At 33.4% G+C, this 11795-nt stretch overlaps 2 protein-coding genes across 3 annotated transcripts; both read right to left on the bottom strand.

Annotated features, from left to right (window-relative positions):
• Nucleotides 1-306: 306 nt before the first annotated feature.
• On the bottom strand, nucleotides 307-2807 carry LOC122634600 (trypsin-1). Of its 2 annotated transcripts, none has more exons than XM_043823693.1 (6): nucleotides 2441-2807; nucleotides 2240-2333; nucleotides 2000-2162; nucleotides 1614-1828; nucleotides 952-1154; nucleotides 307-770 (listed from the first exon to the last, which is right to left on the bottom strand). In XM_043823693.1, the coding sequence occupies exons 1-6, from the start codon at nucleotides 2501-2503 to the stop codon at nucleotides 588-590; spliced, it is 921 nt and encodes a 306-aa protein (XP_043679628.1). In that variant the 5' UTR covers nucleotides 2504-2807; the 3' UTR covers nucleotides 307-587. The 2 variants fall into 2 exon arrangements, with proteins under 2 accessions (XP_043679628.1, XP_043679629.1); XM_043823694.1 differs by having other exon boundaries at nucleotides 1614-1816; nucleotides 2441-2804.
• A 542-nt stretch (nucleotides 2808-3349) lies between these two features.
• LOC122634707 (transmembrane protease serine 9-like) lies at nucleotides 3350-10723 on the bottom strand. Its single transcript, XM_043823913.1, has 13 exons — nucleotides 10015-10723; nucleotides 9058-9229; nucleotides 8777-8936; nucleotides 8495-8700; nucleotides 8224-8429; nucleotides 8063-8120; nucleotides 7873-8003; nucleotides 6096-6239; nucleotides 5600-5702; nucleotides 5318-5480; nucleotides 5034-5242; nucleotides 4379-4630; nucleotides 3350-4284 (listed from the first exon to the last, which is right to left on the bottom strand). The coding sequence occupies exons 1-13, from the start codon at nucleotides 10093-10095 to the stop codon at nucleotides 4163-4165; spliced, it is 2007 nt and encodes a 668-aa protein (XP_043679848.1). The 5' UTR covers nucleotides 10096-10723; the 3' UTR covers nucleotides 3350-4162.
• Nucleotides 10724-11795: the final 1072 nt, after the last annotated feature.

The raw sequence follows: 11795 nt of genomic DNA, 5'->3' as shown, positions 1-11795 counted from the left end.
TTGCTTTCGTAAATCCGTTCACGACGCGGATTTACGACTGTAGGACAGATCTCATTTTTCCTTTTACTCGTCACCCGAGCGACGCCCAACGTATGTAGTTAGTAACCGGTCCCATCGGTTGATCCCGTTAGTTCATTTCTGATGGGTCGAGCATTTAAAGTACGAGAAAGAATCTACTTTATGGTTAAATTAAAAAAAATTCTTTTATTTTAATTATGTTGTTTAATTACTATTTTTATCTTATATATATATATATATATATATATATATATATATATAAGGAATAAAAATTCGTAATCCCTTTTATATATCATTCAATAAGAATGAAGTCGAATAGCATAACGCAATAATATTTATTACACGAGCGAACTTATATCTACGTAATCTCGTTTTCATGTAAATCTCGTATAGTGATATAACATATTAAATATAAATACATAAATAGCATTTTTCAATGGCGTCGAATTAAAAAATATCGACTGTTCTGGTTGATAAGAAACATAAGCGTTTGAATAGTTGTATAACATAAATTTTCGATATAACATAAACTAAGTTGGAAGATCTTGATAAATTCGACAAAATTGAAGTCAATTGTTATCGCAGAAGCAACCATCTTTTGAGTTACTTAAGATCCAATCCAAATAATTGGTAATTCTGGTATAAACACCAGGGTATCCTGGTCGAGCACATCCATTTCCCCAGGAGACGATACCAATGATCTCATACCTTTTATCTTCGCGTTCGGTTATCAATGGTCCACCACTATCACCCTACAGTAATGATAACCCATTAAAAACGTCTTAAACATTAGTATATGTCGTATACATTATCTATTTCATATCATATTTATTATATATTATATTTATATTTATATTATGTCGTATATATTAGTCTATTTTTTTTTTGTAAGTCAACTTTGTCATTGATATAAAAAAGAATGTTAATCATTACCTGACAAGAATCTTTCATTCCGTCTGGATATCCTGCGCATAACATATTATCAGAGATCATGCGAGGACTGTAACTGGTGTTTCGACAATCCTGTAAGCTCATAACTGGAACTTCGACTTCTTGAAGCAAACAGGATGGCTTGCCTTCTTCTTTAAGAGTACCCCATCCAGCTGCTATCGCTTTCGATCCAATGTATTCGTTCTCTGGATCATCGATATAATATCCCCATATATAGTAAATAAAAAAAAAATTCAACCAATTCGCTAAACTTTCTCCTCGTAGGAAGAATTCGATAAAAGAAACTAACGGATTATAAGGAAAGAGTTAGAGGACAAATTTCAATAGGATTCAATGAAGTATCTAGTCACCGAGTTCGATTACGTCTTATCGAAACTAAGAGAAATCTCTTATTACGCAGTTGTAAGCTGATTCGATCGAGAAAGGTACCCGTATACCGACAAATTTATGCGCATTGCGATGCATCCCATTGCAATCGTCAGTGCAATATGCAACGAAATGAGGATCAAACAGGTTGCATTCTTTGAATTTACGCAACAATCGATCAGTTAGTTCGAAAGTTTTGAATATGTATTTCGATATAATCGTCTTTCGATATAGATATTAAAGTTAGGTAACTTTATCATAACTGTGTATATATTTACCTTTAATAGTTGGTAGACATATCGGACGTATCGTATCACTGAAGGGAACTCTGTCGTTAAGTCGAAGAAGTGCGATGTCATTATCAAAGTTGAGGAAACTAAAATCACCGGTTAACACCCTGACGACGTATCTTGTTTCCAAACCTTTATCGATACACCTGTCGTGTTCACCGAACGTGACCTTGATCATGAACCACATAAACCTGAAAATAAAACTGGAGGGACTGATCAAATCCGGCGACGAAAAAATAAGGAAAAAGATTATGGTTATCGAGTTGGGTAATTTGTCTAATGTATCTAACTAGATACACGCATATATATATATATATATATATATATATATATATATATATATTCATGACCTATGATCATTTGACCATACTTACCCTTTAACGCAATGTGCCGCGGTTAACACATAACGATCGTTTATCAGAGAACCACCGCAATAAAATTTATTTAAATAGGACAATTTCGCCATCCATGGGAGTTCATTCATTCGTGTCGTTTGACCACCGACGATCCTACTCTCTTCGTTTCGTAATCCACACGCTAAATCAAATATGAAAAGATAAAAAAAAAGGAATACGACGTAAATTTTATACAAATTAATAATACAAATTACTGACAGCAGTAACATGGTGCAGGTGGTTCTTTAGTGTCCGGTGGTTTGTTACCGAAGAGACCAAAGAAGTTTTTCATATTTTCGCCTATTTGTCGCGCCTGAAATCATTTAAATGAAAATGTTTTAATAAAAACAAAATACTATTTATTTTCGAATCGAATAAAATCGAATCGAATCAAATCGAATCGAATCGGTTGATACTTACCTGACATTCTTTTTGAATTAAAAGAATGACGATGAATCCGAGACACCAAAGAAACTTTTGCATTTTTTTATAAACTCTTTTACAATATTTTGTTGTTGTTGGTTCTTTTTTTGTTTTTTGTTGTTTCTTTTCTTTTTTATGAAGAGAAAATCAAAATGTTTCCGCGCGCGAACGCGCGCGTACTTTCAATCCAAAGGGTTGATATAAATTTCTTAATGAGAGTATAGAAGGTCACCGCGCGGGGACCGTCAGGAAAAAGTCACGGACATGTCCCTGACACGGAGTTACTATCGCCAGTGTCCCAGGTAGACTGAGAAATAGCGAGGTCGAAGAAGTAATTGGTATTCGGGGAAAGAAGGAGGGAGGAAGGAGGCCGACTGCCGACTGGTCGCCGACCGGACGACACATGATCAGTTCACGTTCATGTTCACGGTCGAGTCACAAAGAACTCTTGTTAACGAACCATCGAATTGATACTATGCAAAATTAGGAATGCAAATTTAGTGGTTATTAAAAAGAAGCTATGTGTGTGTAAATATTTTTGTCTTCTCAAAGAAAAGATAATATATCATGTATTGATAACGGAACCTTTCTGCTTTCTTTAAAATTAAAATTAATTAATAAAAATTCAATTGAATGAATAATTGAATGTTTATCAATTAATCTTAGGTTTAGTTATAAACAGTTTACTGGTTATATAAATAAATGTATATATATATATATATAATATTAATTTGTATATATATATATATATGTAATAATTTATAATTCTTATTATTAATAATTATTGTCTACTTATATCTTTACACAATTTTTAAACTAACTATAAGTGAGATTACATTTCGTATAGATATATGTATATTATATGTATAATATATACGTATAATATATGTATACTAAGGCACACACTTAGTTAGCTATAAAATATCAAATTTATTCGACTATCTCGGATCGCCATAAACTTTTTCGCCTGTTCACCCTCTGAAATGGCTTATAAACAGGCTTACGAATGGGCTGGATCTCTCTCGGGAACCGTATTTCATCGAGGCAACCCAAAAAGCTGCCTCGAAAGGACGTATTATGCAGATTTCTGCGCGTGGAATGGAGGAAGTTGTTTACGCGACTTCTTTTTGATCTCACTATAAGCGCATGCATACGTAAATACTTTGTACGTCATCCTGTGTCGTTTGTAAGTTACCCTGCGGTACGAAGTCATTTTATTCGAAATAGGGATGTTTTAACAAGTTCCTATCAAAGTTTAATAAAAAAATCAATTTTTTTCTAAAAATTCGATTTAATATGTATCTATTCATCAAGAGTAGAAAGTTTCATATGCAAACATGATATTTTATAAATAATTTAATAAATTATATCTTTCTATCGTTAATAATTTTTAACGTCATCGTACAATTTGTATCAACGTTATTTCTTTTTCTTATTGTAATCGATACCGAACGATAAGCATTCCGATTCGACAATAAACCGTTACGCGACAGTATTATTCCACGAACGTTTGACCACTGTACCGTACGATTCTAACGTAATAAATACGTGTGAAGTCCACACAGAGAAACTTTTTAAATCGTTCGTCTTTCTACGTACGACAGATAAATTTGTGTCATTCTACCATCTTTAAAACTTTCCTTCCTTAACTATCATCTCTATCTCGTCAAAATGGAAGCTTCAAAATATTCTGTCGTAATGTAATCGAGGTAGAATATATTAATTAACACACAGACAGCTTTCCTTTATATTTGTGTTGATCCAGTTTAAATATCTAGTAACTCGAGTATAAACTCCAGGATATCCAGGTCTACCACAACCGACGCCCCAAGAAACTATACCTAACGAATAAACAATTTCGTAATAAATGAATAAAGCAAATAAATAGATTGTAACTAGGAATTAAAAAAAATTGTTTTTTTAAATATAATTTACCTGCTATTTCCAATCTGTCACCTTCGTGTACAAGAAGAGGTCCACCGCTGTCACCTTGGCAAGAATCCTGAGTACCTTTGCCAGCGCATATCATGTTATTAGTGATCCTATTTGCACGATATTTCATTTTCCGACACTGTGTCAAACTCCATACAGGTACTTGCACTTCATGAACCTTTCCTGGCAACATACCTCCTTCTGATGTACGTCCCCATCCAATGACAGTTCCTTCTTTGCCAGCAGGATCAGATTCTGAAGAAATAGAAGAAACATGATGTGATTAGGATACATCTATATTAATTATTATCGTTTTTAACGCTTTAACAACCGGTTTTCCGAAGGATTAAATATCATTTCTAATCGATCATTATTATTTTATACGAATAACTTATTATTTTGTTATACATGTATTTTCATAAATATATATATATTAAATAAATAATTTAAATATAATATAAATGTAACAAATATAAATATTATATAAACTTCGAATACGTAATTATATTCTATCAGTTTAGCAACATCTATTATTCACTAATTGTGTAATTCTAGATAACCGAATATCGAATAACACGAATTTAGCGAAATCATTATTTTACGTTATCGGTTGTTAATGTGTTAAAATCGATAAAATAAATCCAATAATATGAGATACCAGCTTGAGGTAGACAAACAGGTCTAACAGTTTTGGAAAATTTGACGGGCTTACGAAGCTTTAGCAAAGCCACATCATGATTGTAAGAATTCATATCAAAATTTCGATGACGTATCACGGAACTAACTGCCCTCATTATAGCAACACCATCGGTATTTACATATTGATCGTAATCACCGAGTACTACACGAATTTTCGATCGTTTTAAACTGAAAGAAAATGAAACACTGAATGTAACGCTATTCGTTCTTTCTGAACCATCATTCATCTATTTTAATACATACTTTCGTACACAGTGGGCAGCTGTAATAACATAATCATTGTTAATTAGACTGGCGCCACAATGAAAGCGTCCATCGTAAACCAAGCGAGCGATCCATGGGTATCTGTTTGGTATCGTTGGTCGTCCACCAACGATACGATTTTCTTTATTAGTTATACCACATTCTGATAAAAAAAAAAAAGAAAAAAAAACAGTTGGAAATTTTAGGAGAATATACACTTTTCTTCTTTTTTTCTTTCTTTTTTTTTTTTTGGAAAAATTTTTTAATGAAAACGAGTTTTACCACATGTACAATTTCGAAGCTTTTCATCGTCATCGGCACCACCAGTGATATCAATGCCAAATAATTCATCGAACAGAAATTTGCCAGTACGATTATTAGATTGCTGAAAAAAAAGAAAAAGAAGAAAGAAGAAAGAAAAAAAAAAGAATACGAGGTTAATATCTATGCGGGAAGTACGCTCACTTTTCAAAGCGAATTATTGACAGGAACGTGCCAGACGGGGGAAAGTGACAATGATTCGAATTGTAGGTCAAGGTCTACCTCGTAAAATCGACATTCACATCGCTAAGCAAAGGTCTTATCCTTATGCGTGTATTACGTATATATACATAATTTGACATAGTTCGATTAATTAATAAAAATGGAAATTGTATGCTTTACAATTTGAAAAGAGATAATTAATTATCGAAACCGGATAAAAAAATCATCGATAAAGTGATATATTCCGATACCGATATAAAATAGTTTGATCAAAGGATTCGAAAAAAATACTCACGGTTTTGTTCAACGTCGAAGATTCAAGGTCAAAACTTTTAGCGTATAATTCCTTTAGCATAACGAGAAGGAGGATCAAGATCTTGAACTTCAACAAACGAAAGTTCATCTTTCGTAGCACAAAATATTCTTTGGAATATATCCTCTAATTGATTTCTTTTTCATCGATCGTACACGTTTAACACTTGACGTTTACTCATGTTCGTCTGAACGATCTCACGTTAGATCGCACGTTTTGTATCTGTTCGTATCCGTTAGTTGATCAAACACAGGAAAGTAAAGAGATATTTATATATATATATATACATATATACATAAAGTAGAAAAATATTTCTTTAAAGATTCCCCAAAGGTAAGCAGAAATTGTGAGATTTGCGATGATCGAGCTCGTTGCAGACGCTTTCACCGTGGCACCAAAAAGACAGTAAACTGGTCGATCAAGGCTCAGCCTGACTCTTTACACTCGCGAAGAAAGTTCTTCTTCCACTCTATCGATTTGTTGCCACTCTTTCCTCTATTTCATTCAGTATGTGTCGCGTGTCGACTTGTTATTCCTTTTACAAATTTCGTCACTTTCATATCTTTTTCTCGAACGAAGAAAAAGTTCGTAATCTTCAAACATTGTTCCACTCATTAACAGTCGATATTCCTTCTCTATCTCTCAGTGATCATCTTTTTCTTAGTTTATATTTTCTCTAAGGATTCTACTTTCTTAAGGATTTTACTTTCCATTGGACTATAATTCGAAACAAATAGATAGACTCACCATTTTCTTGTCAATAACACTTGGCTCTTACACCGAACTAGACTAGACGAGAACTAATCTTTACAGCTTCGTCTCACGAACACAAATACATTCGTCATAGTCACTCTCTACCACCGCCATTTCCCACCTTGATACACACTCAAGACGTTAGACTCATCCTATTGTATCTGGTAACCCCACTCTCGAAATTCGAGACACATTCGTGTACTACTTTTGATAAATTTCTCTTTCGTAAGGAATGCTTTGGAAACGAATTAACAGGGATATGTTTCTCGTTATCTTAAAATGATTAATATTCGTCGATATATCGTTCCATCGATCAAATATTCATTCAAACTTTGAATACGAACAATTTGACTTAATCTCTTTGTATAGTAAAAAAAAAAATATATATATATATACATACTTAGACATAAAATGACGAAGATAATCGCAGTTTATGAAATACTTTCTTGCGTGTTGAGAGTCGTTGAGAATTATTGCGTGCTTATTACGTTCGATACTGCATCGTAGACATCGACGATTCTCGATTCGGAAGAATCTCGCGTTCTCGGTAACGGTTCGATGGTTTCACTAACCCACATTTCGCCCGTTGAAAGCAAAACGTTTCAGACTAGTGACCCGCTTTTTCATTATTGTCGCCTTCACGTCCCTTTCGAAACGTTTCTTCCGCTAAGTTAGAAGTACTTATATAAAAAAAGATAATCGATATTTTCTTTACAATCTTTATTTAATAAATATCGTTAAGGAAAAGAGACAAGATTGCGTTTTTAAATAATACTATATACATATGTATATATATATATATATACTCGACTAGATTTTTATAGTTACATTGGCGTTAGTTAACATATACAAAATAACAATACTAACAAATTCTACGTTATTCAATAATTTCACGACTCTTAACATTAACTTTTGTATAATTGAGATCAGACGAACGACTAGCTCTTTTGTAACGCGAGCTGTCCTTTTAAACGTTGCTAAAATATAATCTTGTAAATTAATTTTAAAGAGAATGCGGAGGTGGACATACACATTCGTTACCAAGATGATCCTTCAGCCAACCCATGTAATTGTTTAGTTTTGTATATATTCCAGGAAAATTTGGTCTCGCGCAACCACGACCCCAGGATATTATACCTAAACATTTAAATATATGAAAAATATTATTTATATATTTTATTATATTTTTTACTTACCGATTACTTCCAAATGGCCATAAGATCCTTTGACGTGAAGAGGACCTCCACTGTCACCCTTCGATTACATATAAGACATGTAAGATTACCTTTTATGTTTCATTTATTTATTTTTTTATTTCTCTTTCTTTTTTTTCTTTTTTTTAATTAAATTCACTTACGAAACACGCGTCACGTTTCCCATCGAGATATCCAGCGCAAAACATATTATCGGTAAGACGATTCTTTTGATATCCAGCTTGATCACATTCTTCCTGAGACAATATTGGAACATTAACTTTACGTAATTCGTCGCTGACCGGTTTATTTTCACCAGTACGTCCCCAACCAACCACAGTAGCCATGGCACCAGTATAATCTATGGCTTCTGTAATAAAACAAATTACTTGAAAAATGTATTAATTAATTCTCGAACTTCGAGCGTTTACTCACTGTCCTCAGGCAAACAAGCCGTTCGAACGATACTATCTAACGAAACTGGTCGATCCATTTCTATAATAGCAATGTCATTGTTAAAATTATAAGTATGAAATTCTTCGTGAATAGTTACAGATTTTATACGACGAACTATGGCAGTAGAAGCGAGCTTCGTTCGATCACTATCAGCTATCACTAGTTTGATACTCTTCGTCTCGAATCTGAAAATTTACAAATTTTATATTAATTTTTCTAAACGATATTTGATTTTTGATTTGTTAGAAATGTTACGCCTACCCTTCTAAGCAATGGGCAGCTGTAAGTATGTGTCTTCGTGTTATCAAACTTCCAGCGCAATAGAATATACCCTGTTTGCTCATACTAACCAACCAAGGATATTCAAAAACACTGGTTTTGTTTCCACCTACGATTCTTGTCTTTCTACCGATCCCGCAAACTGAAATAGCAACATTGAACTTTCTTATAGCTATTTCGAAAAATATTTTTGATTCGTTTATATTTTCTTTCTTTTTTTTCCTTCTTCTTCTTCTTTTCTTTTTTATTTATTTTTTAATTACCACAGTCGTTGCAGACGTTTGGCCTTTTCGATGGGATTTTATTCGATGGATCGTAGTCTATATAAGACATATCGTCTATTATCGATAGACCACTAAAGCCGGTGTTCCTTCCATCGACGTGCATCTGAACGTTCGCTGTAGTAGACAAAGTGCTTCTATCTTTCTGCAACACCTGCAACGAGAGGAAACGATCTGTCGCATAGATATTAAAATTAATGTTGGAATTCATTATTTTTCTAACGTTAAGTAATCAATAAATATCTTTGACATGTGTTATAATATTTAAGAAACCTATGAATGAGAGGAAACAATTTGTCATATAGATAATGAAATTAATGTAGTATTACTTGGAATTTACAATTTTTCTAATATTAAGCAATCAATAAGTATCTTTGACATGTGTTATAATATTTAAGAAACCTATAAACGAGAGGAAACAATCTGTCATATAAATAATGAAATTAATGTATTATTACTTGGAATTTGCAATTTTTCTTAATGCTAAATAAACAATAGATTTCTTTGATATTTTTATAACAATTAAAAAATATTTATTCGAATATTATTATTCGTTTAATTCTAATAGTCGCGTATTTATTGAAAGAAAATTATAAGATGTTTAATCTAAAGTGAGGAACTAGAGATCAGGAGCATGCAATAGTATTATAAATATAGAAGTGGACAGGATGAAATAGAAAGATAGATATATAGATAGATAAAAACTTGGATCGTGTAAATACAAATTGTATATCACGTATAATGAATTACAAAGAAAATGTAATAATAAGAATAAAAAAAAACAAAAAAGCGTTTCAGCTGATTTAAACGAAATACATCATAATTATAGATAACTATCAAGATAGAGAAAGAAAGAACAATACCATTGAAATGATGAAAATGAAAAAGTTGAAAGTAAAAAAAAAAAAAGAAAAAAAAAGAATCTCGTAGATCACTTACCACGCGTGGGAGGGCGTAAACGCAAGAGTGTAGAAAAAGCAGGAGCATGATTTTACATGGTATTATCGCGTGACAATTCATAATTATTTCTGATTAAGATCTAGATCGAACCTATATAGTAAGTTTACGCGATATACGTTCGGTACGCTTGGATTCGGTGCGTTTCGCGTAGGGCACGGACTGTGATGCAGTGTTTACGTACTTATGCCAGGTGTGAAAAGGTATTAAAGGTGTCGTCGAAGTTTTGCCGTTTTATACTAAATTATAACTAATGAAGCATGGCTGTAAGTGGGGATCGACAGCCTTGAGTGGTGCGTTTGCATTGGCAGATGTTGCATGTGACAGCTTTTAAATCACCCGGTCGGCGTCGTCTCACCTGCGCACTCACTCATCCTCGACTCTCTTGTTTCGTATGAGACGCGAAAAGGTTTCTACGTAGACGATATGTAAGTAAGTATGTTGTATGTAAGTATCTTCGTCTCATCATGACGATGGCGCAATACGATCATCCGACTACCACCGCAAACGATCAATGTCAACCGATCTCTTCTTCTTCTCTCCTCTTCTTTTCCGCCCTTCTTTCTCAGGGATTCACGAGACTGGATCAATGTCAATTTCGTCAGCGACGACGCCAAGATCGCGAGAAAGTTAGCGCGAGTTATTCGATTCATCGTCGGCTGTGAGAACGTCGATCTTATTTTTTTCTCATTTCATTCGATATTTTGTGAATTATTATGTTAATACAATATGGACCTTCTTTTCTTTTTATCAACGAGGGACACATTTTGGGTATGTAAATCTATGCGACGATATACTTGTTTATCTATATATATATATTTTTTTTCTTTTTTTCTTTTATACGCTTTTACTTCTTCATCGTACTTGTTACTTTTCTTCTTCTCTTTTTATCTCTCTTTTTTTTTTATCTCGTTAAGTATCTAAATGGATACTACCGTCAAACGTTTCTTTTCAACCTTCTCCCGAATCGGGTCGTCGTTACGTATTATTTCGTTTTAATCCCCTTTCCGTAAAATGGAAATTCATATTTCCGTTAAAAGCAATATTCTTGACGATTCATTTTTCATGATGTTGAAGTGATTCGTACGATGGGAACTATTAGTTAGGACTCGATTTGCAAGTAGATAAAACATTAATTTATGATCAGAACAAATTCAATGGTTTCCTCAATGATGCAAATTGTGAACGTTGAGAACGATCAAGGGAGAGCGTGGGCATTGGAAATTTCCATCGAAGATAATACTCTTTCATGCATGGTGTAAATTAGGTGCCTACTTAAACATTGTATAACTTTCCATAAACGGAACTTCGTTATGCATCAGAGAGACGTCTCGTGTTCGTTGATCGCAGTGATTTCACTTTCACTTGCAAATTGTTTTCTTCTGCGTTCGATAAGCCTGCATTGAAGATAGTAAGGAAAATTAAATGGCCAATTTTGGATTGCGATTCGATTCTCTCAAGAAAGATCTTTTATATTGCTTTCGTAACGACCAAGATGAAACTTTCTTGCTCGTTAGAACTGTCACACAATGAAAAATAACGACGAAATTTTACGACGGTCATAACGGCATTAAACCATTAACCGAAAGATGATTTCAGTCGAGTTTCCCTTGCAACCAACGACTACTACTCATTGAATTCGAATTGAATTACTTCTCCGAGTATATAGCACGTATCGTTCTCGTGAATATAAGTTTCTGTGTAGGTGCACGTGTCACTCATATTTGAAACATGAAAAGTGAGAAGAAAGTAGACGAAGTAAT

This window comes from Vespula pensylvanica, chromosome 15 (genome assembly GCF_014466175.1).
Source record: "Vespula pensylvanica isolate Volc-1 chromosome 15, ASM1446617v1, whole genome shotgun sequence".
NCBI lineage: Eukaryota > Metazoa > Arthropoda > Insecta > Hymenoptera > Vespidae > Vespula > Vespula pensylvanica.
Note: the sequence above shows the minus strand (reverse complement) of the source record. Positions and strands in the feature narration are given on the sequence as shown.

Coding starts and splice junctions, on each gene's coding strand:
- LOC122634600 (XM_043823693.1), bottom strand. CDS start 2,503: ATGCAAAAGTTTCTTTGGTGTCTCGGATTCATCGTCATTCTTTTAATT. Junction 1,829..1,999: donor GCGGCACATTGCGTTAAAGG/GTAAGTATGGTC, acceptor CAGTCCCTCCAG/TTTTATTTTCAGGTTTATGT. Junction 771..951: donor GAATGAAAGATTCTTGTCAG/GTAATGATTAAC, acceptor TCATTACTGTAG/GGTGATAGTGGTGGACCATT.
- LOC122634707 (XM_043823913.1), bottom strand. CDS start 10,095: ATGAATTGTCACGCGATAATACCATGTAAAATCATGCTCCTGCTTTTT. Junction 6,240..7,872: donor GTCCACCTCCGCATTCTCTT/TAAAATTAATTT, acceptor GAAATCAATTAG/AGGATATATTCCAAAGAATA. Junction 4,285..4,378: donor TGACAGATTGGAAATAGCAG/GTAAATTATATT, acceptor TTTATTCGTTAG/GTATAGTTTCTTGGGGCGTC.